At 42.4% G+C, this 23,158-nt stretch overlaps 1 protein-coding gene across 6 annotated transcripts in view; it reads right to left on the bottom strand.

The window, feature by feature from the left end:
* The window catches only part of LMO3 (LIM domain only 3), a 140,537-nt gene that overhangs the window by 37,462 nt on the left and 79,917 nt on the right, over positions 1 to 23,158 (bottom strand). For 3 of the 6 annotated variants that reach the window (XM_030959599.1, XM_030959597.1, XM_030959596.1), the window contains exon 2: positions 13,700 to 13,913. In XM_030959599.1, coding sequence (XP_030815459.1) covers positions 13,700 to 13,905 — 206 coding nt within the window. In that variant the 5' untranslated portion in view covers positions 13,906 to 13,913. Of the gene's footprint in view, positions 1 to 13,699; positions 13,914 to 20,260; positions 20,877 to 21,330; positions 21,397 to 21,613; positions 21,806 to 23,158 lie in introns of those variants that run through there. The other 3 variants (XM_030959594.1, XM_030959595.1, XM_030959593.1) reach the window with 3 other exon arrangements.

Genomic DNA, 23,158 nt, shown 5'->3' with positions numbered 1-23,158 from the left:
AAAAAAAAAAAAAAAAGTAGTTATGTGACCCATTTCCACTCCTTCATTTCTAAAGAGTGCAATATTGAGGCATCAGTGACAACTGTGTCTTTAACACAGCTGATCTATAAGGACTGCCAGGTAATTAGGTTGCTTGATTTCTTGAGACTTCAGGAAAAGCCAGGAAGCCCAGGGTGGGCACACGTGCTGTAATTGCTGTGTGACAAGATGCTCACCCATCTGTCCAGAGCCTTGAGTATTCATTCACTCCAGCCCCACTGACAGACACAGAAGGCCAGTCTGACTTCAGCATTTATAGGTGACATTGCTAGAAGAGGCTTGCCCCCACCTGCTTTTTACTACAGCAATTAAATATTCATGCATTTGCTACAAAGCTTCTAAAGCAGATGAGAAGTACTCATAAAACTGGATTTTAATCACCTCACCTTTAGTATTTCATCCCAGACACTTTGCAAATGCTGGAAAAGGTGTTGACTACTCCTAAATAAATGCATGGAGGGGGGGATGTGAGAAAGAGACAAACTTCACATGCTGCTCACAGCTCTGTGTCAGTGCAACAGCCTCATGTAAAACCAAGTCCTTGGCTAGTGCTACCATGAGACTTTCTTGCGCAGCCCAAAGACAAAGCTGGGCAACTGCTCTCCTCCCTTGTGCATTAAGCTCATGGCAGAGGGAGAAAAAGCAAGGAGGGGAAGGTAAAACAAAGCTGGATTTCGCCATAGTCATTACTGTGTATCCTTCATCATCCTCAGGCACAGCTCCTTTTCTTCTCCCTCCCCACCACACATTTTGGGTGAATATTAAAAAAAGCTCTAAGATCTGTTGTTAAAACTCACAAACCAGAAATTCTGCGCTTTGGTGCAAGCAGCGACTTGGCTTGTGGGACTTTTTGGAATCACTGCAGCAAGTCGTGAATGATGTATGAAATGAAAAATCCCTGCTCACTGCACACAATTCAGATAGTAAAATCTCCCTGGAGCATTAAAAAAAAAAGCACTTGAACGTGTCATTTTATTTTTGTCCTGCGCCAGAAGACTCCCTCATCTCTCCCCAAGAACATGCAGCTACCTCAGCTATCACCAGAGATGAGAAAGCCCTCTTGGAGCTGAAGTAGATGGGCTCAGTTTACACAGTGTTTCCAGGAAAAGACACAGTGACCTGCAGCAAACCAGACAGAATTATATTGGACTCAGGCCTTTCTCCAAACACAGGTTTTTTGGTCATTTTTTAAAGTAATATCTAATCTTATCAGCCTGACTCTATAACTTGATTGACCTTTGGAGATTGCATTAAGGAAGCAACAACAGCATGCTCAATGCAGTTAGGGCCATGAGGAGAAACATTTGATAAAAATATCATGTGTGTGACTAGACATCATTTATGTTGGGACAAATGCAGCAACATGCTTTGAATTCAGGTCTTTATTCTTTCTTGCCCCTTTACTGGAACTTTTTTCCTGTGCCTGCCCTTTGGTGGTGACCTTTTAAATTTGGCAGAGCCAAATGTCTCCTGCCATAATTTGACTTGCTGCACGTGGTGCAAGTACAATAGGATAGGAACTTTTTCTTGTGGTTTTTGAATTGTGTGGGGGTTTTTTTTTCCCTTCGAAGGAGGGGGAAGCTGTGGCAGCAGCAATGCAGAACACAGAGGAATGTTGGATTGCTCTCAACAGGGATTTCTTCCTTACCCAAACTCCTGCATGCAGCAGGCAGCCTCTGCTCACACACACACACACACACACACACAGAGCCCCCCTCATCCCTTCCTCCACAGCCAAAATGACAGAAGATCTCCAGAATTAATCTTGCAGCAAAACCACTCAGTTTGGAGTACACAAACTGTCACTCTTTGCCAATCACTAAGAAGTGGGGAGTTGCCGAGTTTGCTGGTGTTCATTCTGAGCAGGGGGAGGATGGAAAACTGACAGCAGGAGCACAAATCTATGGAAGAGTGACCTGCCCAGATGCAGACGTCTTGGTGGCTGCATTTACTTTTAGGAACAGAAAGCAGGAGTCCCATCTAAAGACAACTGATGTTGTCATCTGTTGACAAGTTTTCTTAAACTTGCAATTTAATATTTTTTCCTCCCAAATTCCAGTGATGAGGAAGGATGGTCACTTACACTGGCATGATGCATCTGTCATTTTAAGCATTCTGAAATTTTGGGGAAAGCATCTGTTAACCCTTCCACTTCTCTTGCTTCTTCATGTAAACAGCAGAGCTGTACCTACTCCTGCCCCTTGTACAGAGCAGAAGGAAGAAGGGATGGAGGGGATCATCAGATACCTGAGGCAGGGGCAGACACAGAAACTCACATGTATCCTCTACCCATCAGCAGCACTGCCTTCAGCAAGCAGCTCTGCAGTGAGGATGAATTAACAAATTAGATTTTTTGTTGTTGTTGAAGCAAACCAAGAAGGAGACAGCAAAACCACTGCTGGTATCTGCTGTATTCCTGCTGTCAGGAAGATGCCATCTCTGGGTGTCAGCACCCAGCCCTGCTGGCAGCTCCTGCAGCACAGGAGTGATGGGAGGGAGCTCTTCAGTGCCTTTTCTCAGCAAACACACCAGGTCTAGGCTAGGTTTGGTTTCACAAGAGCTCAAGGAGCTAAAGAACCCGGGCTTAAAAGCATGGCTAAAACAGTTCTTCACAATTTGGGGGTGAGAGGGGGTTCTTTAGTGCCTTGCAGGGATAGTGGCTTCCAGACTTACAGTGACAAAAATCACATCTTTGCACTCAGGCAAGATTTTCTTCTGGGAAACTTAACGTGCTTGCCATCATTTTCTAAATCTGTTTCCTTCTCATTCCAATTTTTCTTCTTTCTTTTTGGGAAGGAGGAAGAGAGGGAGTGGATAAGAAATACTTGTCCCCTATACCAGCTTTTTGATACTTTGCTAAAAGCAACAGTATACTTGTTATATAATATTGACAGCATTGCACAAATCAGCCAAACAGGAGGCACGTGGGAGCTGGTGGTAAGAACTAACTTTTCCAAAAAGCACACCTTGAAACCAGAAGGATGAGGAGAAAGAGCTGGGTCTGAGAAGCAAAGGGTTTATGGTGGTTAAATCAGACAGAATTATGAAGTGGTTGTTTGTCTGCTAAAATAACCTTACACATATATTTATACAAGCACATATATAAAATAGATAAAAATTACTTTTTCAACAGCTCATTAAGAAAACTGTTAATCTGCCACCATAGTGAGATTATGTGTCAATAACAAGATTACTCAGGATAGTTAATTCTGGAGTTATTGTTCAGACACAGTACATACCTATCAAGACTGATAATCTGGCAAATTACAGTAAATTTTGCAAATATATACTGGATTTTACTCAGAGTAAACCTTGTAGCAGAGGAGGTATATTTGTACAAGGAGGGAAAAGAGGTGGATGGAAGCAAGCACCTTCTTACCACAGCAGGGAGAGGCTGTGCTTGGGATTATCCCGTGGCCAAATTGTTGAATAACTTGCACTGGGTGCTACCACCACCACCCTACATATTTCAGGGGTGGTCTTACAAAACACACCTGTATGTTTTACCTGTAATTATCAGGTGAGAACCTGTGAGGAACAGGGAGAATAAAGAAAGATGCTGTTACAGGAGAAGGCTCAGGCTGTGCTGCACCTGGGGACAGAGAGTAATTGGGACCCTGCCTGGGACCCATCAGGGGTCACTATGAAAGGCCTCAGAAGAGCACAGAAGACACCCAGAGCGGGATTTGTGCTCTTTGCTTTGCTCTCTGACTCCCTTCCCAGAGATTCACTCCGCATTATGACTGAATTAGGTGAGGAGGTGCTGGGGGAAGTGCTCTTGGCTAACTTCACAGCACAGCCAGGCTCATTAAAACCAGCACATTTGCTGCAGTGTGTGCAGCATTTCCTCCAGGTTTTAAGATTGTTTTAGTAAGTGAAGTTCTGAGCAGGAAGAATACATTTTAATTTACTTTTTAGTGGCCCTGTTATAAGTATTCATTGTCACGCTGGATTTTAATATTTTTTATTACTATATGGAGCATAAAAAAGTATGACTGCAGCATCTTAATAAAAATGAGCATATTCTTCTGAAAGCCTCAAGCTGCTAAGTACACAGCACATGTTCATTAGTGCAATTTTGGGGCGTGAAGAGAAAGTGAATCAAGAACCCAAGGGTCACAAGCATCATCACAAAACCTCAGGGCTTTTTGGTAAAGTTTTATCTCACCTCCAACTGCTGCTTCCCAGGAAAGCTGTGGAGAGCAGATCCCATGGGGTGTAGAGCCAAGCCTAGACTTGGACATTAAATCATTCCCCAGCAGTTTGATTTGGGGTAGTGGTATGTAGGATTAGCATACAAATAACCATCCTTCCTGTCAGAGACCAACAGGGCAAGGTTGTCACATGTGTCACAATTTTGATTGACACCCTAGACACTGCAACAAGGTGCCTGGCCAGGATGGGAGCCCTGGGTCTGAGCATTGCCTGGACCAGGGAGGTTTGTCAACAGCACACAAAGAACAAGGACGCAGCAATTTAAGAGGGATTTGCAGGCAAAGCCAAGCTAATTTTAAAGATTTGGCTCTGCTGGGGCATGTTTCAAAATTAATAGGCCCTATACCTTTCAACAGGATTATTCAGGCTACAGCAAGCATGTAGGATATGTTTGTAGGATTAGATTTAATGTTATTTTGGTATAGAGCATTCTTAAATATATCAGATTACAGATTAAGTAAGGAAGCCAGCAAAAACTAGTGTAGAGCAGCTTGTTATTGCAACTGCCCTCCTCCTTCTTAACACTTTGTATAAGGCAGACAGACACATTGGGCTTATAAAGACTTCTTTGAAAAGGTTTTTTTTTTTTTTTTGTAAATCCAAACATCAGATCCTAGAAAATTCTGAATTCTGTGTAAAATTTGTTTAACAAAAATTAGAAAGGGAGAAATGAAGGGTGTTCTTTATGGAAAAATAAGTTTTTAAGTTTTCTATTGTCTTAAAATCTTGATTTTTAGTACAAATTTTGAGAAAGAGTAGTAGCTCTGAACTGAGCTCAGTCCTGACTTCAAAAAACCCCCCAAGATTTATGTAGAAACAACCATAGTGACAAAAGATAAGAAAATAATTCACAATGATTGCAATTTCCAACCCCATTCTGCAGCCTGTAACTCATTTGAACTATCCCTAGCTAGAAATCCTTCCTTAAAATGTATCTAAAAGACAAAATCAAGCTCAGTGATTGTTTCTTGAACTATTGTTAGAATTTGATAAAGAATAATAAATTCTGTTTCTCAGAGTTAACATATTTACAGAAGCAGGGAATTACTAAAACTATTTGCATCAACTTTAACACATATTTGTCTTGAAAGCATCTGCAAACGAATAACATTATAAAATACAATAAAATAATATTTATTTTATCCCATGATGGATCAGCACTGATGTTCAATGCAGGGTTAAATATAACAAACATTACCCACTAAGCTAAAACCTGAGAGACTGAGTAGACTGATATTTATGGCTTGGACACTTGTCATGAACAAAAATCAGCTATTGTTCTCAAGCCTTTTGAACATTATATCAAAATATATATAAAAATACCAAGAGAGATGCGATTATTTCTGTACATTAAGTTTGAGCTTTGCTAAAAACAAAGGTGTGATAGCAGCAATACAAGAGCAAGGTTGCATTTGCTACCTGGTGTAGGATAGTCTTTCCTTAATTAGTCCAATATGTTAATTACAGTATTGTCAAATGTACAATTTGACATTCTCATTCTCACCACCTCACTTCAAAATTCTAAAAAAAGATACAATAACATGCATGATATTCTCTGCTCTTACCTCCCACCTCCAAAATATTTTATCTTTGCATGATGTGCAATTATCACTTTCACCTGCTATGTGTCAACATGAGATATTATCATTTTTGCAAATGAAAAGATGAAAAGTTTAAATTCCACTATCACAGAAGGCCACTTCACTCAAGACCTGCATGGGAATGTCCCAGGGAACATAATTCCAGGGATACTCTGCTCCTTACAAAATTAGGTATTTTCTGCTCGTGAAAATTTCCCTGTGCTGTGTTTTGCTATGAAATAGAGCAACAGGGTTCATGCCAATCCCAAAGGAAAATATCTTGCAGTTAAATAATTGGGGTCATTGTGCTCTTTGAAAAATAGGTGCCAAACACTCTCCAGCTGCTTTTAGCCACAGTTCTGATGTCAAGTGAGGAGAGGGACTGGATCGTGGATTCCTTAAACCGGCACTCCATTCCAAAATTTTAGCACATGCCTAAATTAAGTCTGCAACTGACCATGCCAATTGCCACTGGGCTGTCAAAATGCTCAACTATCAGCACTCATTTAAACACAGTTTTAACTGGTTTGGAAAAGATGAGACCATGATCATCAAGCAAGCACCTCTAGAATGTGGGATGCAGAATTCCCCGTGATTTTGATGTGTATATATCACACCAAACTGATATACAGAGATTTATGTACCATTTGAAAGGTTTATATATAATTTGATAGATTCATACACACAGCTAAGAAAGATGCATGTTTCTAGAGATAACTTGGACATCCTTTTTACTCTTTTAAATGAAGATCTACTGATCTCCAGGTCCATTTTTAAATGTCCCAAAGAGATGCAATGAGACCCAGGTGTTGAAAGGACAGTTGTTTCAGGAGAGGCAAAAAGCAGCTTCAGGAAGATGTAAAGGAACAGCACCAGAATTACATTACAGGGAAGGAGGTGTGGAACATGTAAAGCCTTTTGAGACTCATTGCTTCAGATATATGAGGCTGAGAAACTTGAAAAATTCCAGAATGTTTTGACCAAAAATGCCCCCAAACATATAAATATTATGTGGATTTATTAAATGGTCATCCATTAGCATACTAAGGAATCTATTGGGAAATTAGCCATCAAAAAATAATACATTTAATAAGGTAGTCCCAAAATACAGATTCTTAAGGACTGCAAGAGTTAAGACCAGTTTAATTTGGAAACCATAAGTTGTATGCTCTGTATTTTGGTTTCCAAATCCATCATGAATATGCTTAACTTCAGTGAGAAGTTAAAAAAAAAGCAATTTCTAAAGTCAGGAGGACTAAAGAAGTGTGTTACAATTTAACCCATTTTGATTTTTACATGTTGTTCAAACATTCATATCCAGAAAGAAATGCTATGTCTTTTCTGAAAGACTTGAAAAATACGGTAAATAGCAAGTAACAAAATTCATTAATAGACCTTTTAATTGCATGGTAGAAACTTGAGGGGTTTTTTCAGTTTTCACTGTAAAATGTCCCCAGAAATTAATTAAAATTTCAAACAATTAAAAAAAAATAGAAATGTGTAGTTTTTAAAGGAACAGTTACACAGAAGAAATCAGAACTTTTTAAAGGCATCTGTGTTAGGCTATTAGAACTAAATATAATTCTACTACATTGTGCATCGATGCTTTGTTTCACACAAGCTTCTGGTCAAAAATCCAGAAATTTGCCAGTTAAACCTTGGATATCAAATCCTGTGTCACAATGTAGCTGATAATATTTATTCCCGACGTCAATAACGTTATTATGATATTATTTTAAGGATATTTCATAAGAAGTGCTGGTCACAAAATCACTTCTGAGAGAAAAAAAATAAATTAGCAAGGATGAAAACAAGAAATTCACATTTCTTTTAAAAGAGGTTACAGGAAACACTAAGCAGAACCACAGAGCTGTTGTTCTTTTGCCAGGAACATTATCCCATCCTCTGGCACTGCAGAATTACTTCGGCTTCCCCAAAATCACTGCTTTTATTAAGCTTTACTGAGCTGCTCTGTATTGGCAAAACCTTTGTAGTAAAATAATTTTCCATCAAAATACACAGCACTGTAGTGCTGTAATGAAGAGCTGTAGGACAGGCTTTAAGAGGCACGGTACTTTCATCTGAAAAGTCTCCTGAAATTCTTTGAACGTTTCCAGGGGATTAATGAGGTATTTTGACAACACACGAGGAGCGTCTGGTTTTCAAGAAGCCTTATAAGAGGGAAGATTCACATTCTTGAAAATTAAACTGTGTATTTTAAGCCACTAAAAATAACACAATTATTAAAAATTTGGCAGCTCTGAAGAAAAAATACCAGCAGATATGGGGAAACACATGGAACTACCGAAGAGCGTCAAACTTGAGTACACACATTTCACAGCATTTCAACATGACTTAAACACCAATTTTAACAGCTTAATTGAATGTTTCTTATTAAAAGCTATCACAGATGAGCTAAAGAAAGAACAAGCTAAACTAGCCGGAGTGTAACTAAATCAAAAGCATTATTCTTTGCAAGTTGGGTGGATTAACTGTGCGTGTTTGCATCACTCTCCTTATCCCTTTCAACAACTGCTAAGGTGTTTGGAGGTTTTCAAAACCTCTGGCAATTAGTGGAAGAGAGAGTATTCTTGCCTTTTTTTAATTTCCAATGATACAATAAATGATACCATTTATGTAAATTTAGAAGAACATTCATCGCACACAGCAAAATTACAACAAGTGAATTGTAACACCTATCATTTTTAAAGTACTTTAAAATATTTTTAGGGCATAGTCCTACAAACTACTAGTCCCTTTAATGCTTTAATGCATTGCAACAAGGATATTAATGTATACATAAGGATTCAGTTCTAAAAAGCTTTAGTGAAGAAAGTGGACCTCTAAAGCCTCACTTCCATAAACACCTCAATATTCCTGGAAACCCAGAGTGCTTAAATCTTTAAAGGTCTACCCTTATTTAATCAAGCTGGGCAACAAACACGTTGAGGAGGCATTTTGAAAAAATTTATAACCCACTACCCATGAAAATACCCACACAGAGTATTTATACATGCATTTAAGCAAGCTGATATCTTGGGTGTTTGCAATACTGCCCGTGACAGGACAGAGGAATGGGATCTGCTAATCAGCATCAGGCCACAAGACATTTTAAGTCTCTCTAAGCACTCCTACACAATAATTTTTTAAAATAATAATTGCCTTTAGAGTGCGAGCGGTTGTACAGGAAAAAGCTGCTTCCTAAATTCTGCTCTTTTCAAACTGCTCTGAAGCTAAATATTTCACAGAGGCAGCATCTTTATAATGCTTCTGGTTGAACACTACTTTCTGTGGTCAGGTCTCATTATTTATAAGATCTTCTCCAATATCCAATTTTAAAGATTTGGCTTTTCTCAGGTCTTTCAACCAGCGAGCAGGGAAGAAGAAAAAACCCAACGTGTTCTGTCCCTTTCCTCAAGAATGGTGATTTACCCATTTTCACAGCTCTTCAGTGGTACTTTTAAAGTCTGCTGAATATTTACAAACAGTATCAATACTGAGGTGGAGGGGGAAGGGTGAGGGTAGTGGATAGACTTTCTGTCATCCTCCTCCCCATTCTCAATAAGGTTCTAGATGTGTTTAAGGGCAAAAAAATTCCACCCCAATATATTAGTTTTGTTAATCCTTTTCTTATGATCTTGCTTGCCTGGCTAGGGAAATTATGCAAAAAGTAATAAAAGTTCTAATTCAATTTCCATGTTAAGAGGTGGATTTGGGAAAAAAATAAATATATATATTAGAAACCATATTCTTTGTGTTTACTAAGAGATATGCACTCCAACATTTAGTGTCATGGAGCTGGAGTTAAAACCCGAAATGGCAAAGATAATTTAGCTGCATGAATGCCTGCTCTTCAGTAAAATGCTGCCAAAATTAAATAGGAATGAAACAGCACTTTGTAGTCATTGGTTGCTCAGCGGGGTTTGCGTAGTTAAAAACCTAAGTGAAAAGGGTGATTGACCTACATTGCAACTAGCTTAGCACAGCTGTACTTTCATATTTCTGCTGCATCCGAGGAAGCTCATTATTTAATACAACTGAGTTCCATGTAATTGTTGGTCTTTTATTTCACACTTCCAGGGGCCACGTATTAATCTCAAATGTGCAGCGGGCGTTACCGTGCATCGGGAAACATCCACGGCTGCCCATTTGCAGGCAAGGCTAAGAGAAGGGATTGCACACTGGAATTAGGAGGCTGCCCAGGGGTAGGAGAACCTCACAAATATACAGAAATCAAATGAGCAGATGGAACAGAAAGCAAATCCCTTGGCACCCCAAAGGCAAACGCTCTGCTGTTTCCCTATTGTTTTGAGCAGAAGCAGCCCAGAACGTGCAACCAAAGCACATTTCACACAACTCATACCTGAGGTTTAAATAAGTAATAACATTCCAGTTAACAACCAGTTTGACATGTTAACAGCCCAAGGGCTGTTAACATAATGACTGGTCATTAATGGCAGTAATGACAGATTTCAAAGGGAATATTGTGCTTGCAAATGGACACACTGCCAGTCAGAAGAGAGGACAGAGCAGGATAGGCTGATGCATTAAGATGTCACCGTACAGCTCTGGAGGAAAAGAAGGGGAGAAAAAAAAAGTTCTTGCATATTTCACTTCTTATAAATGGACTTGAAGTATTGGCATAAACCTAAGTTCCTCAAATTAAGTCTTCACTTCCTGACCCAGGAGTGTATAAGCAGAAGACAGAAGCCTGCAGGGGAATTATCCTCTGCATATCATTTTCGGGGAGTGTGTTATTTCTAAGGCTGAGCCCTCTCTTTGCTCAAGTCAGTTCCCATCCTCGTTAACAGAGCGGAGCTCGCTCCTGCCGTAGCCACCCCGGCACCTCCGGAACCTCTGGAGTGCCGAGCAGGAATCACATTCCAGGGCAGAGCCTCTCACACCCACAGCATCTTTCAAGCTTCTTACTTCATTAGAGATTCCTTCCATCCCCTCAATCCCTCCCGATATGGAGGAAAAGGGTTTAATGTAATATAATTAGCTAATTTTACCAAAGGAGACAGCTAAAGCAAAGCAAGTTTTGGAGTTCTGAAGATGCAGAGTATTTATAAGGAGCTCAAAAGTGGGGACCTCAGGGCTCAGCTGCAGCACGAGAGTGGACATCAGGGCTGAGGGAGGGTGCAGCTTTTTTGGCAGGCATCTCTAAGTGAAAGATACTGGAAGAATTTTGCAAACAGGCAAAGACACAATCACACCATTTACGAACTTAAACATGAATGCTGAAGCACCCAAACTGGCTGCATGATTGCTTGTAGCATCTGTAGAATGCCTGTCTTATTGAAAGGCATAATGAACGCTGAGAGACAAGTTAATAAGCAATTTTACTCTTTATAGTATCGTTCAAGCCACATATCCTCTAGAGGGCACCACATAAATTAATAGGAAGCCAGAACAGTTTTATACACAGCGAAGGCTCTCTTTATGGTTAAAAAGAAAAAAAAAAACATAAGAAGATAGTTTGAAACCATAATCGAACTCTAATGTGATCATTAGTACAATGCAATTTGTTCCTTAAATTCATATCAAGTGGGTTGCTAAATATGAAAGCTTATTTGACTACAAAGCTAGAGAAAATTTAACTAGTCTGTACATTAGCACTAAGAAGATCACTTTTATAGGTTCACTGCATAACTAAGTAGATAAGATGCAATGAAGCAAATGACGATCTGCAATTACCTTAAGCGCATCAGTTTGAAGTTTAGTGCAAATACCAAGTTTAAATCTCTGCACTCACAAGTATCACCAAAAAGAAAAAAAAATCACAACAAAATAGCTTCATTAAGACTCAATAAATCCAGAGACAAAAATCAGAAACATCTTAAAACCAGTTATAGGATTTCTTAGGTACGCTGGTTTCATGTGTGAAAGTAAAAGATGTTATGTATGAAGAAATAAACGAAACACCAGTTTGAATGTGATCATGACAAACAACAACAACAAAAAGAATCTCCTTTCTCTGAATCACTTAGTATGAGTTTTAACAATCTGTTAGCAAAATATTTACTCCTGTAAAACCCTCAAAGACCAGAGAGCAAGAGAGTGTGTGAATGCATCTGTGCTGGGGAAATGCTTTGCTCATATCTTTGCTACCACATCATTTCTGGTTTTGATTTTAAACGTTTGATTTCAAAACATTAGATCTGCTGCACTAGCACTTGGGAGATTCAGTAAGCTCAAAGTCTCCAGTAAATTTGGAACTCATATGAAACAGCCAGAGCAGTTCTCTCACTCCTGCAGGCATTTGTTGTATAAAGATTATTAAAATGGGTTTTAAAAATTGGGATGTTACTTCCCCGCACCAAAACCTTTTTCAAACCCTCTCTACACACACTCACCTAAAGACCACAAGCCACCTAAGTTCATGTACAACAATTCCCTTCTGTTCCATCAGCTTTTAAAAGTGAGGTTTTGTTACCTACTACTTTGGCAGCTTTAACACAACGGGTTTAAGATGCTGCCTCTGTGCTGAATTCCCAGCCCTCTATCTTGGGTTCAGTTCAGAGCTTTAGTAGGTAGCAGAATACTCTTACCATTAAGTCTAAGCCCATCCGAAGAACCTGATCTGCCTTTTAGCCCCAGCTCAACAAATGCACAGTGCATTTATGAAGGTTTTTGTTCCACTCTTTTTTTCTAGAGGTGGTTACATGGAGAGCCAGAGTACTGATAGTTGTCAGTGCTTTAGTCCTGATTCCTGTTCTTACCTACTTACGGTGTATAATTTGGGAACTGATCAGTGTGTGGGAACCTCCTATTTGGAACCCGTACTTAAGTAGAACTTTGAATGCATTAACTTGGAACTTGGAGTTAACACATTCAAAAAGAATTTTAATTTTCCCCCAATGTATTAGCGACTTCGATGTCCCTTTAAAAGGAAAAGGCTTCACTGAAGGGGCAGGGGAAATATTCCCAGAAGTTCACCTTAGCCTGGAGCAGCTAGTCTCATGAGATCCCCTCCACAGGGAATGGAGGACAGGTGTTACTGTAGGGAATAGGTGCTCGGGATCACCCCAGAGGAGCCTTTTCTCTCTATTTACTATTGAGGGCCCAGGGACACTAAACTTCTCAGTTTAACTCCATTCCTGCAAAGCAGCCCTATTGACACTTAATGTAGTAGATAAACTGCCCTGGTGCTGCTCATCAGTACTTTGCTACGAGTTATTCCTCAAATACTTTTGAGAATGTAGGTCCACAAGCAAACAAGAAGAGAGAAAAGCAGGTGCTGATTTGCTACCCCTGACAGGTGGCCACAGGTTAGCCAGCATCCCACCTGGGCTGCCAACTGAAACCAGGAGCAGAGTGGCTTGGAGCTTATGGCTAGTAAAAATGGGGAATTCATTTGGCTGTCCTGGTCCAGCTTCCAACAGCTGAGTGCCAGCCTTCCTAAAGCTTGAGTGCCACAAATTAAATCCCTTGGCAAACTAAGAGGACAAAAGCGAAGACGGGTGAAACGTTCCTCACCTGCAGGGTTCCAGCCCTGCCCTGAAGCTGGGTGAAAACCACAGGGCTGGTTTCAGGCTGTGACACTTGGCCACCACCGTGCTGCCAGGAGGAAGAGGGGGAGCAGGAGACCACCACCTCCCCAGGAGCACGGTGCTGTGGGGAGCAGAGGGGAATTACTCTGCTCTACATCAGTATCAGCGCCATAAATCTGGCAGCCACCTCCACGACCTGGCTGTGTGCGATTTTTGACTCAGATTTTAATGCAACCTCCATCTTTCAGTATTTGTTTCCTCATCTCCTCCAATACTCAGCCTTGCAGCCCTGCCAGTGTGAGAGCAGCTCTGTAGGAAGGGCTGAACAGGTTTCCCCAGCTCGCCAGCGAACGGAAGAAGGCCGTGACCTACCTCAGATAGTCTCTGCGACAAAGGATAAGGTTGGCTTTGGTGTACAAGGTAGAGCCCACCTCCCCCAGGCGACAGTCACAGCAGGCACATTTCAGGCAGTCCTCATGCCAATATTTGTCCAGGGCCTTTAGAAGATATCGGTCTTTAATCTTACGGTTGCAGCCAGCACAACCTTTCGGCTTGGTGTCTGGCTGGACTGAGAGCATTTGTATACCTGAAATACAGTAAGACAAGAGAAGACTGAAAATAGATATTCTCTCAAGTACAAAAAATCTCCTGCCCTTTTCTTCCTCCACCTTGCTGCTCCCTCCCCCCACCCCACATCCAGTTCGTTTAAAAGTCAATGGTGTAGGTAGGATAAAATAACCTAGTCAGACCACAGCGAGCTGAAAACAAGGCTAAGATAAATTTGAGAGCAGAAACTTCCACTGCTCTATGTTCCACAGCTTCTCTTTAACACCTCATTTACCTGGCCCCTTTACTGAAAAGAAATAAGATTAAAAAAAAACCACAAAATGTTGAAACACTCCAGTTGAAAAGTTGTCCGATTTCAGCCACAGTATCCAATACTCAGCAACTAAAAATTCAAGTAAACAGCACATCTCCAATACTTTTCAACCCAAAATTTAAATAAACAGGATATCTATATCATAAACATACTTAAATCCACATATTTGGACTTATTTGCACTATCTTTATAAAATATAAAAGAACTTCAGTTTTTAAAGAAGAAAAGATTGGAGCTTTTAGAGACATGGAGCAAGAGTTTCTGAGAGATTTGACATAGAAATTTTGATGCTGTTTTTTAATAATTTAGTTCTTTTTAGACACGTTAATGAAGCGACGAGATTTCCAAAGACTGCAGTAGCAGCGATGCCAGTCATAACCTGCAGTGGAGGGACCTCCTGAAAAATCTGACTTAAAATAATCTGCACAAGGTCAGAGAGGTTCTAGTTTGTCAAGAAAAAAAATATAAAAATGCTGCCCTGCCTTCCAATCCCAGTTTTAGCCAACAGCTACTTCGGGACAAGGAGTACAGTAGTGTCCATTAAGTACATATACACCTTTCAATGTAATAGCTAAGAGCATTTAAAAAACCATTCAAACTCCTGAAACACTGTTTAATGGACAGAACCAGCGAAAAGGGGAACACAGCTGAGTGATGTTACTCAGAGCAACACAGCCAGCTTCCAGGGATTCATTCAAAAATCAATTGCCCTCAGCTTTACAGTAAATGGGGAGAGGTCACTGCCCCAAAGTGCTCACAGACTGGTCTCTCTGCTTAGCTGCATGAGCTGCCACCCCAGTGCACTCTGACTAATTCTCTCACTGTTACCACTTAGGATAAGCAAAATAACGGCCCTGTGGATATTTTGGTGGACATCAAGCAGGGACAGGAGAGAAGGGAAGAACCAACACTCTGTTCAATAGGGGTTACCTCACTGCTTTAAAGCCAGTGACGCAACTTCAAAAGATACTACTCACTAGAACGTGTCTGAATACTGCAACGAGAATTTGTCAGGACTAGGGGAGGAATGCTGCTGCCAACAAGCAAATCCTACTCCAACATTTGGGGTTTGGAACCCTATTATTATCATCCAGAGACTGGGAAAGGTCAAATAGACTCTCACAGCAAAGAAGAGCAAATTCAAGAGCCCCTCACCACAAAGGCTCTACTACGTGGAGTAAAGAAAGCTTGGCAGTGTCAGCTTCTATCAGCAGACCTTGGCTGGTGCTGTAACACACCACCACAGACAGGCAGGCTCAGAGTTGAACACAGACGAGTTTGGGGCTGTTTTGTTGGGTTTGTATTTGCTTTTTTGAAATCCCTCATAAGAAAAACAGAAAAACCAGTGTAACCTTTGAAGCAATGAGCGTGCCTTCATGGATGTTAGGGCTGCAAAAACAACAGGCTGAGGCATCCCAGGGAACTCCACACAGGTGTGTGTAGAACACATGGAATTAGAACACATGGAGGGCAGGGACTGCATGGCCAGTTAAGTGACTTTCCCAAGCTGAACTCCCGAGTCCCACCTGCAAAGCTTTTGCTGAATTAGAAATAATAATTCCTATTGCAACAGCAGCCTATCACACACCTTGGGGTGATACATTTATCTGCTCAGGGGTGTGCAGGCAGCTCTGCTAGCAGACACCCCAAAGCACCCCGGCAGTGCTGCTGCACAACATCTGAATCCCATGACAGCAGTGTAAAGTCTGTATTTTTCTATCAACCAGTACAAAAATTGTCAGCGCTGTCCCTCCCATCACTCCCCAGTTGATGCTCATAGCTCCTCACCACACAGAGATTCCTAAGATCTGTCTCTCATTCCCAAGGGGGAGGATGAGATCCAGTGACCTGCGCTGGGCTCCACAGTCTATGGCAGATCTGGGAATGAACACACACATTTCCTCTTGAGAAGGCACCATGAGACAAAGGCTGAGCCTTTACAGCATCTTCAACTGACAGCTGACTCCCCTAAATCCAGGGTTCATCCATGAAATAGTAAAGCAACATGGCTACAAATAAACAACTCAAAGCAGTGAAAACATTGTAGATTTTTGGTAAGGAACCTATACCAGACTGTAAAAGGAACTCCTGCTGGAACTCAAATAACATCACTTGGTCGAAAAGCCTTAATCTGTAACGTTGCTTATCACAGTAAAGTGTAAATACCCACCAGGTGCCAACAACAGGCTTATCCCTCAGACCCTCTCTTTGGCCATGTAGAGGACAAATGCATACAATCAGCTGCAATTTGTATAAACTTCTTGTAACTCAGTTAAAAAAAAAAAAGTTTAGAAGCATGAAGGGCTGTTCTAGGACTTTAATCTTTAGCTCGAGGGAAACCAGAATAAACTAGGAGCTAACACAGTTAAAGGCTTTAACGAAAAAAATCTTAATGTAAAAATTTCATCGCCTGATAAGGAAGCGGGTTAGAGAGTGGAGGCTGACAGTCCCTGATCCAGGCTGATCTACTGTCCTGAGCTGTCTGAAGGGAACAAGATGCCACAGAAACACAGCCAAACAAGTGAATGTCTGAGCAGATTGCAGTAATCAAGCCTGATAATTCCCGAGGTATATGCTGCAAACATGAGGTTATTGTATTACAAATAAAACTGCAGCTTGCACATAGCCTGCACAGCTTTTGAGATACTCACTACATGAGGAAAGTAGGCAGAGCCCTGTCATTCACACTGGTTAGCCCAAAACCTTCTGGTAGGGACAACTGCAGAGGGGCAAACACCCCACGGAAGGAGAATTTGCAACCCTGCATGTCTGTTTTCCTGAGGCAGAGAGAGAAGGTGGTGCTGGCACCCCACTGGCAGCATCTTCAGATTAAGGATTCTACCTGCAGCAGCTTTTGGAGGGAAGGAATGCTTTTCTCCTCTGCTAGATCTGATCTCACTTTACATGCAACGAAGCTGGTTCTATTTTATTATTTCAATTTTCTCAAACTACTGCCTCATTGTAAGAAAAGAAAGGAGTTGTGCTTTTTTGGTCGTGTTGAAGGGCTCTAAACAAAGTCAATAAGTGTTTGACATATCTCTGAATTTGAAAATGTCCTTTACTTCACACGCCCTGTTTAAATCCCTTAGTTTTGACAACAGAATATTTTATTGCTTTTCCCCCCTGTATTTGTATGATCCACCCTAATGCAGATCACCCCACAGACCATCTCTCTTCCCTTTAAAATTCCCATAAGGTCTCTGATGCAGTTGCACTTTTCAGATACATGCTTGTGTATTTTTAGCTCTCCCTTAATTTGGCAATAAGAATACCTTGCGGCTCGCTGTCAGCCAGCTTTTCACAGGCTGCAGTTTAAGCACCCATTTATTGCCTAGGACATGGGAAGGGCCTTTTCAGAGGCTGACAGCACCCACAAACCCATCCAAACTGCTCATTGCTGAAATATCAGGTGGCAGCGCACAGCGCTGCTGCCTGGCTGCCTTGCTCTCCCCCTCCCCCAGGAAAGCAGAGCTTATGGAGCACTTTCAAAACATCATACAATTCCCTAAGTGCTACACCCAGGCTGAGAAAAAAAAAAATAAAAAAAAAATCAAACCCAGCTTTCCCTTCAGTTCTGCAGAGTTCTACCCATGCTCTGCATCACAGAGCAGATCTGTTCTCAGAACTGAGGAATTTCAGTGCCTAGTCTGTCACTGTCAAACAAACCCTTTTTATTTCACCCCAATATGCTTTCAAGGGCTTCCTCTATGCTTCCCTCTGCTCCCTCCCTTCCTCCACCCCCAGTCCCCAGGATACTGCACATAAACTGCAGAGCTGAGGCAGGGATAAGACTTCTTCATCATCCTTTAGGATTTTTGAAGGGAGAACTTAAAAACCAGACTTGCAGGTTTTCAGATTTCTCTCCATCTCCCCAAATAAATTCAATGCAACTGACTCCCCTCCCTGTTTATTGTTATTATGGTGTGATGAAACACTGTCAACTGATTTGTGACTATGATTTCAGGATAAAGAAAAAGCTAAATTAGGCTCCCGGGGAAGGCAGAGAAGCAAAAATCCATCTCACTCAAATCATCACCCTTCTCAAAAATCAAGGGGAATGAGGATTTGATGTAATGAACTATATTGTGTTAGTGATTTAGAAGCATCTGTAAGCGAGATTAGTCGCTGATGGAGCTGAGCATGGCATGAGACACTCAGAACTCAGTTCTTGTTTGTGGTACAGGCAGTCCTTGGGAGGAAGAGTTGGATATTATGCACTGGATCTCTTACAAACTTTTAAAGACCACTTTCCCCCCCTTTTTCAGAAGCATGCACACAGTTTTACCAAAGACAGTAGCACAAACAGCACAAAAGGGCAAACTTGCCTCTACTTAGGGAAAAAAAATTGAAAAATCAGTTTGGAGCAAATTAAGCATTGGGTGCGTCAGTCTTTAAAAGCAAACTGACAGACAACATGCAGTCAACAGGAGAGTTAGGGGTCCAGGAAAAGATAAAAATAACACTTTTCCGCTGCTTTCCCACTTTGTAGCTTCATCCTAAAAGCATTCAGAGCTCCAGTAATTCAGGGCAACACACACAGGCTCGGGGAAAAAAAAAAAGTTGAGATTTCAGAAGCTAAGAAACATTTCAGAACTCATACGTAGCACATCAGGAGTCGTAACTAGTTTTAGATTGGCATGTAAATTGTTCTGTGGAAAATTCTTATTGCCTCCGAGACCCTGCTATTCTGAGTTATTTGACAGTTTAAGGGAAATCATAATTAAAAAAAGAGACATAAATAATAGCCTGTGCAGTGTGGTGCACAGAAATAAGTGGAACCATTTCATTTAAACTCTGGTGAGCTTTTAATTGCCTGGATTGCATTGTGAGGCAGCCTAACGGTTGATTGCCTCCATTATGCTCTCTTGTTCTGTGCCATTCATCCGCACAGGCTCAGCTTCTGTAGTTAACACAACAAAGTAACCGCAACTCCATAACACTCGGGGTTTTTTTAAAAATAAAAGTAGGGATTTCAGCACTCTGAATATAGCCTCTCCTGTATACTTTTGAGTTAATTTTCCATGGTATATAACTAGACTTCACCTCCTGCCCCTTCTTCTACAGAGGAATCTGGGTTTTTTTCTTTATTTTTTTTTTTACTTTTTTTCCTTTCTAAATAAAGGATATGGGTTGGGAAGGAGAGGATGAAAAAAAAAAAGAAAAGGAAGAGAGAAGAGGCTAGGCAAAAAATAAAAATGGGAATGCAGTCCCACAGCTGGGAGCAGTGATACAGATTAAAAGAATTTGGCCAACATGGCTAGTCGATTGCCAAGAGACACCAAACAAAAGATTTCTCTTCTTCTTTCCCCTTCTCTTTCTGAAAGCTAGATTGGGCCTAAAAGCTTGTTTCTCTCTGTTCACTGGCCCAGAGCATCCCTGCAGGCTGTAGCCCCCTAAGGGACAGCACAGCAAATAGATGTACCCAGATCTCAGGGACTGGAGCTGCTGAGCTATGTTCCTACCCCTGGCGTGTCCCCCCCAATCTCTGTCCCCCAGACCCCCCCACCACTCTCTCCCCCCCTCCTTTTTTAGAGCAGTGGTGCTGGGAACCAATTTGATTCCCTTTTTCTCCAATGCAGCTGCAAGGCTCAGAGATACTGACATTTTTCCACTCTTATCAGTTTAATTACAGTTACCATGGCAGCAAAGTGCTAGTGCTTGGCAAAGGCCAACAAGAGATTTGCAAGACTGAGTTCAATTTTGATGCAGCTCACATGCAAAATAAAAAAAAAAATAAAAATAAATAAGAAACATATACTCCACAACAAAGAATCCCTTTTCGGAGTTAGACGCTCAAGCCTTTTATGCCAATTCCTTTCCGAGCATCGCAAGGATGGGGAGAGGGAGGTGTCGGGGACGGCACGTCGCGATGTTTGTTGCACCGAGCGAAAGGAATCGCTTTAAAGAGCGGTCCTACAGAGCTGTCCTATTCGGAAGCGCTGTTTGGGGTCTGCTCGGAGCACACGCTGGCAGCGCGGTGAGGATGGGAGAAGAGGAAGGAGGAACCCCCCGCCTCCCCCCGGAGCGCACAGCGCCGGCCACCGCCGCCTTACCAAAACTTTTCTCCTTTTTCTGCATGAGTTGATTTACGGGCGCCTGGAGAGCTCCTTCTCATTGAAGCACCAAATCCCGGCAAAAGTAGCAAGTGCTTCCTCGGCTCGGGTCAAGTGAGCGGGAGCGCGGCGCGCCGCAGCGGGGGCGGGGGGCGGCGGGGCCGGGGATGAGGATGAGGATGTGGATGAGGATGGATGGGGGCACGGCACACCCCGAGCGGCGGTGGCGAGCGACAAAGCCACATGCTGCCCTAACTCTCTGCCGTAAGCCTATAATCCCAGCGGTCTCTTAGCTTTGTTGTAACAAATGGGTTTGATTAAACTGTCACATGCGGCGTTAGCATACCGTATCGCGCTCGCTGGGAAGGGAGAAGCGGGGGGAGAAGAGGGGAAAAAAACCCCGAAAATAAAATTTAAAAAAAAAAAAAGGAGAAAAGAGAAATGCTGTCAGACAGAAGTAGCGCTGCTGCCCTTCCCTCCGGGAGAGGGAGGACGCGGGAGCCCGGACCCCGCAGCCCGAGCGCGTCCCTGCCGCCCCCCGGGCTCCCCGCCCCGCTCCTGCCTCCGCTCTGCTCTGCCCAAAGGGTTAACCCTGCACCGAACCAGCTGCAAATTAAACTGCTGTACGGGGAGGCTTGTGGATTAAAGCCGGGGAGTGGGAAATTAACCGACTCCCTTGGTAATTGAGAGCGTGTTTCGAGAAGCTCTGGAAGAAGCAAGAATAATAATAACAATAATAACGGGGAGGGGGGTAGTGGCGGGGCTGCAATTCATTGTTAACTTTGACTGCTATTTCTCGAGACGTGCAGTCAGAGGGGTTTCGCTCAGCATCCTCTGCTTGCATGTATTTCATGTCTCATCATAAAAATAATGAAGCCTCACATGATTTAAACAAAACAGTCTCAGCAGAGCTGCAGCTCGAGCGAAAGTTGCAGTGCAGAGATGTGTGTGTGTGTATTGCAGCCCCGGCTTATGACTCAGAGAGGGAGAGAGAGAAGGAGAGAGAGAGAGTGATGCAGGCACACATACACAAATGACCCAAAGCTTATGTACACAGTTGCCTCACTTACCTTCTCAATTAAGCGATACAGGGGAGGCAGTTCAATAAGCACAGTGGCTGCTTTGTAGCTCTTCTCCTTGGAAAAGGTCAAAAAGAAGCATTGTTTGGGGAAAAAAATAAAGAGGGGGTGGGAGAGATGGGGAGGGAGATCGCTATTCTTTAAGTTTAAAATAATGAGGTCCTCAAGGATCCGCCAAGTAATTGTGTTGACCGCATCCGAGCTACAGGTGTCCTCCTTTTAGTATCTTGCAGTCCAAGGCTGTCTGTCTCCGTCCTGGCTGAAGACAACTTACCTAAAGCAGCGTGTGAGGAGCCGAGTTGAATGAAGTCAGGGCTTTATCAGCTGCAAAATGCAATCCCTTACCAGCCAGACATAATACAGCAAAAGAAAAGGTCACTCAGTTATTACTGAGCCAGCAGAGCCCAGGCAGCTCTTGTGGAAGACCACAGAGAAGCAGCTCCCTTCCGATTTAAGGCTATTTACCTCTCTCCCCCTCCACCCACCCACCCACCCTTCCTCTCCCCCCTCCCAACTCCCCCCTTTCTCTCTCTCTCTCTCTCCCTCTCGCTTTCTCTCTCGTTCTGCAGCTCGCTCAAGTACAGCCGCCCTCGGAAAGTGCAAAGCAGCCAGGAGACAGATTGGGCTTTGTTGGTAATTTCCCATGGTGAAAATTTACAAGCCTGCAAGTGCAGTCAGCAAAACCACATGCATATGCTAGACACAAACACCAGGGACACACGCACACACGCAAGTGACCTCTGCCGAAGCAGCTCGGGATCACCTTCCCAGAGAGTGCTCCAGGAGCACACCCGGGCAGCCAGGGGAGCCCCAAACCCCCCACCCACCATCACTCCTCCCAAAATACTTGGCTCGAACAAAACCAGAAGTTGCCCACGCAAAAAAAAAAAAAAAAAAAAAAAGAGATACATATCTCTCTATTAATGAGTAATGAGAAAAATCCCTGAAGGTGAAAACTCTGCCTCTCTCTCGTGTTAGGTCTGAGCTGCTCAGTGGAAACTCCGCTGTGAAAGTTTCCTGCTCCCCGTACAGTCCCCGGCCGTGCCACCCCCGGGCCCCACCTGCCACATGCCACCCCCCTGACCGCACTTTTGAAGCTGGAAGCTGAAAGAAGCCAAGCCATTCCCCCCTACAGCATCCTTGTCCCAGGAGCTGAAGGCAGATCCTTATCCTCTACCTAGTGTTGGAGGGGGGGAAAGATAATAGATATGGGGGTTGTTAGAGGTGCTGAGCACCCCTGAGCACAAAACAGACAGACACGCACACACACGAGAGGTAGAGCACACTTTGATACCCAGTCATGCTCACAGATGACTGTTTCTTCGTGTTTTATAATAAAGATGTTGAGCCTAGCCTACTGTAAATAAAGTTAAAAAAATCCAAAGCATCTTCCTCTAAGAGCCATCTGCAGTTGGAGAAAGACCAGATTAAGAATTTGTGAATACAGTTTTCAGACTTCAAAGTGAATATCTGTTGTCTGCTATTAGAAGCACCACGCTAGATTTCCACAAAGCTTTGAAAGATGTCAGCTTACAATATACCCTAAATTTGAATGACACTCACATTATAGAAGTCTTTCAAGACCCAAGAAAGATTTAAAAGCATTGAAGTGCCCTGCCATCTACACCCCTCCCTCGTATAATCCAGCAGCTCTAATAAAAATCAAAGCAATCTCAGAAATGTATATGTTTAGGACAGGTTCCCCCACCTGCCCCCCCCACATTGTAAGCTCCTCTCTTTTTTTTTAATACATATAAATATACATGTATAAAGGTTCCTGTAGCAAGCATACTGTGCAATGAACAATTCCTGAATCTCT

The sequence above is a fragment of the Camarhynchus parvulus genome, chromosome 1A (genome assembly GCF_901933205.1).
Source record: "Camarhynchus parvulus chromosome 1A, STF_HiC, whole genome shotgun sequence".
Taxonomy (NCBI): Eukaryota; Metazoa; Chordata; class Aves; order Passeriformes; family Thraupidae; genus Camarhynchus; species Camarhynchus parvulus.
The sequence above is the reverse complement of the archived record's forward strand: the minus strand, read 5'-3'. Positions and strand labels throughout refer to the sequence as shown.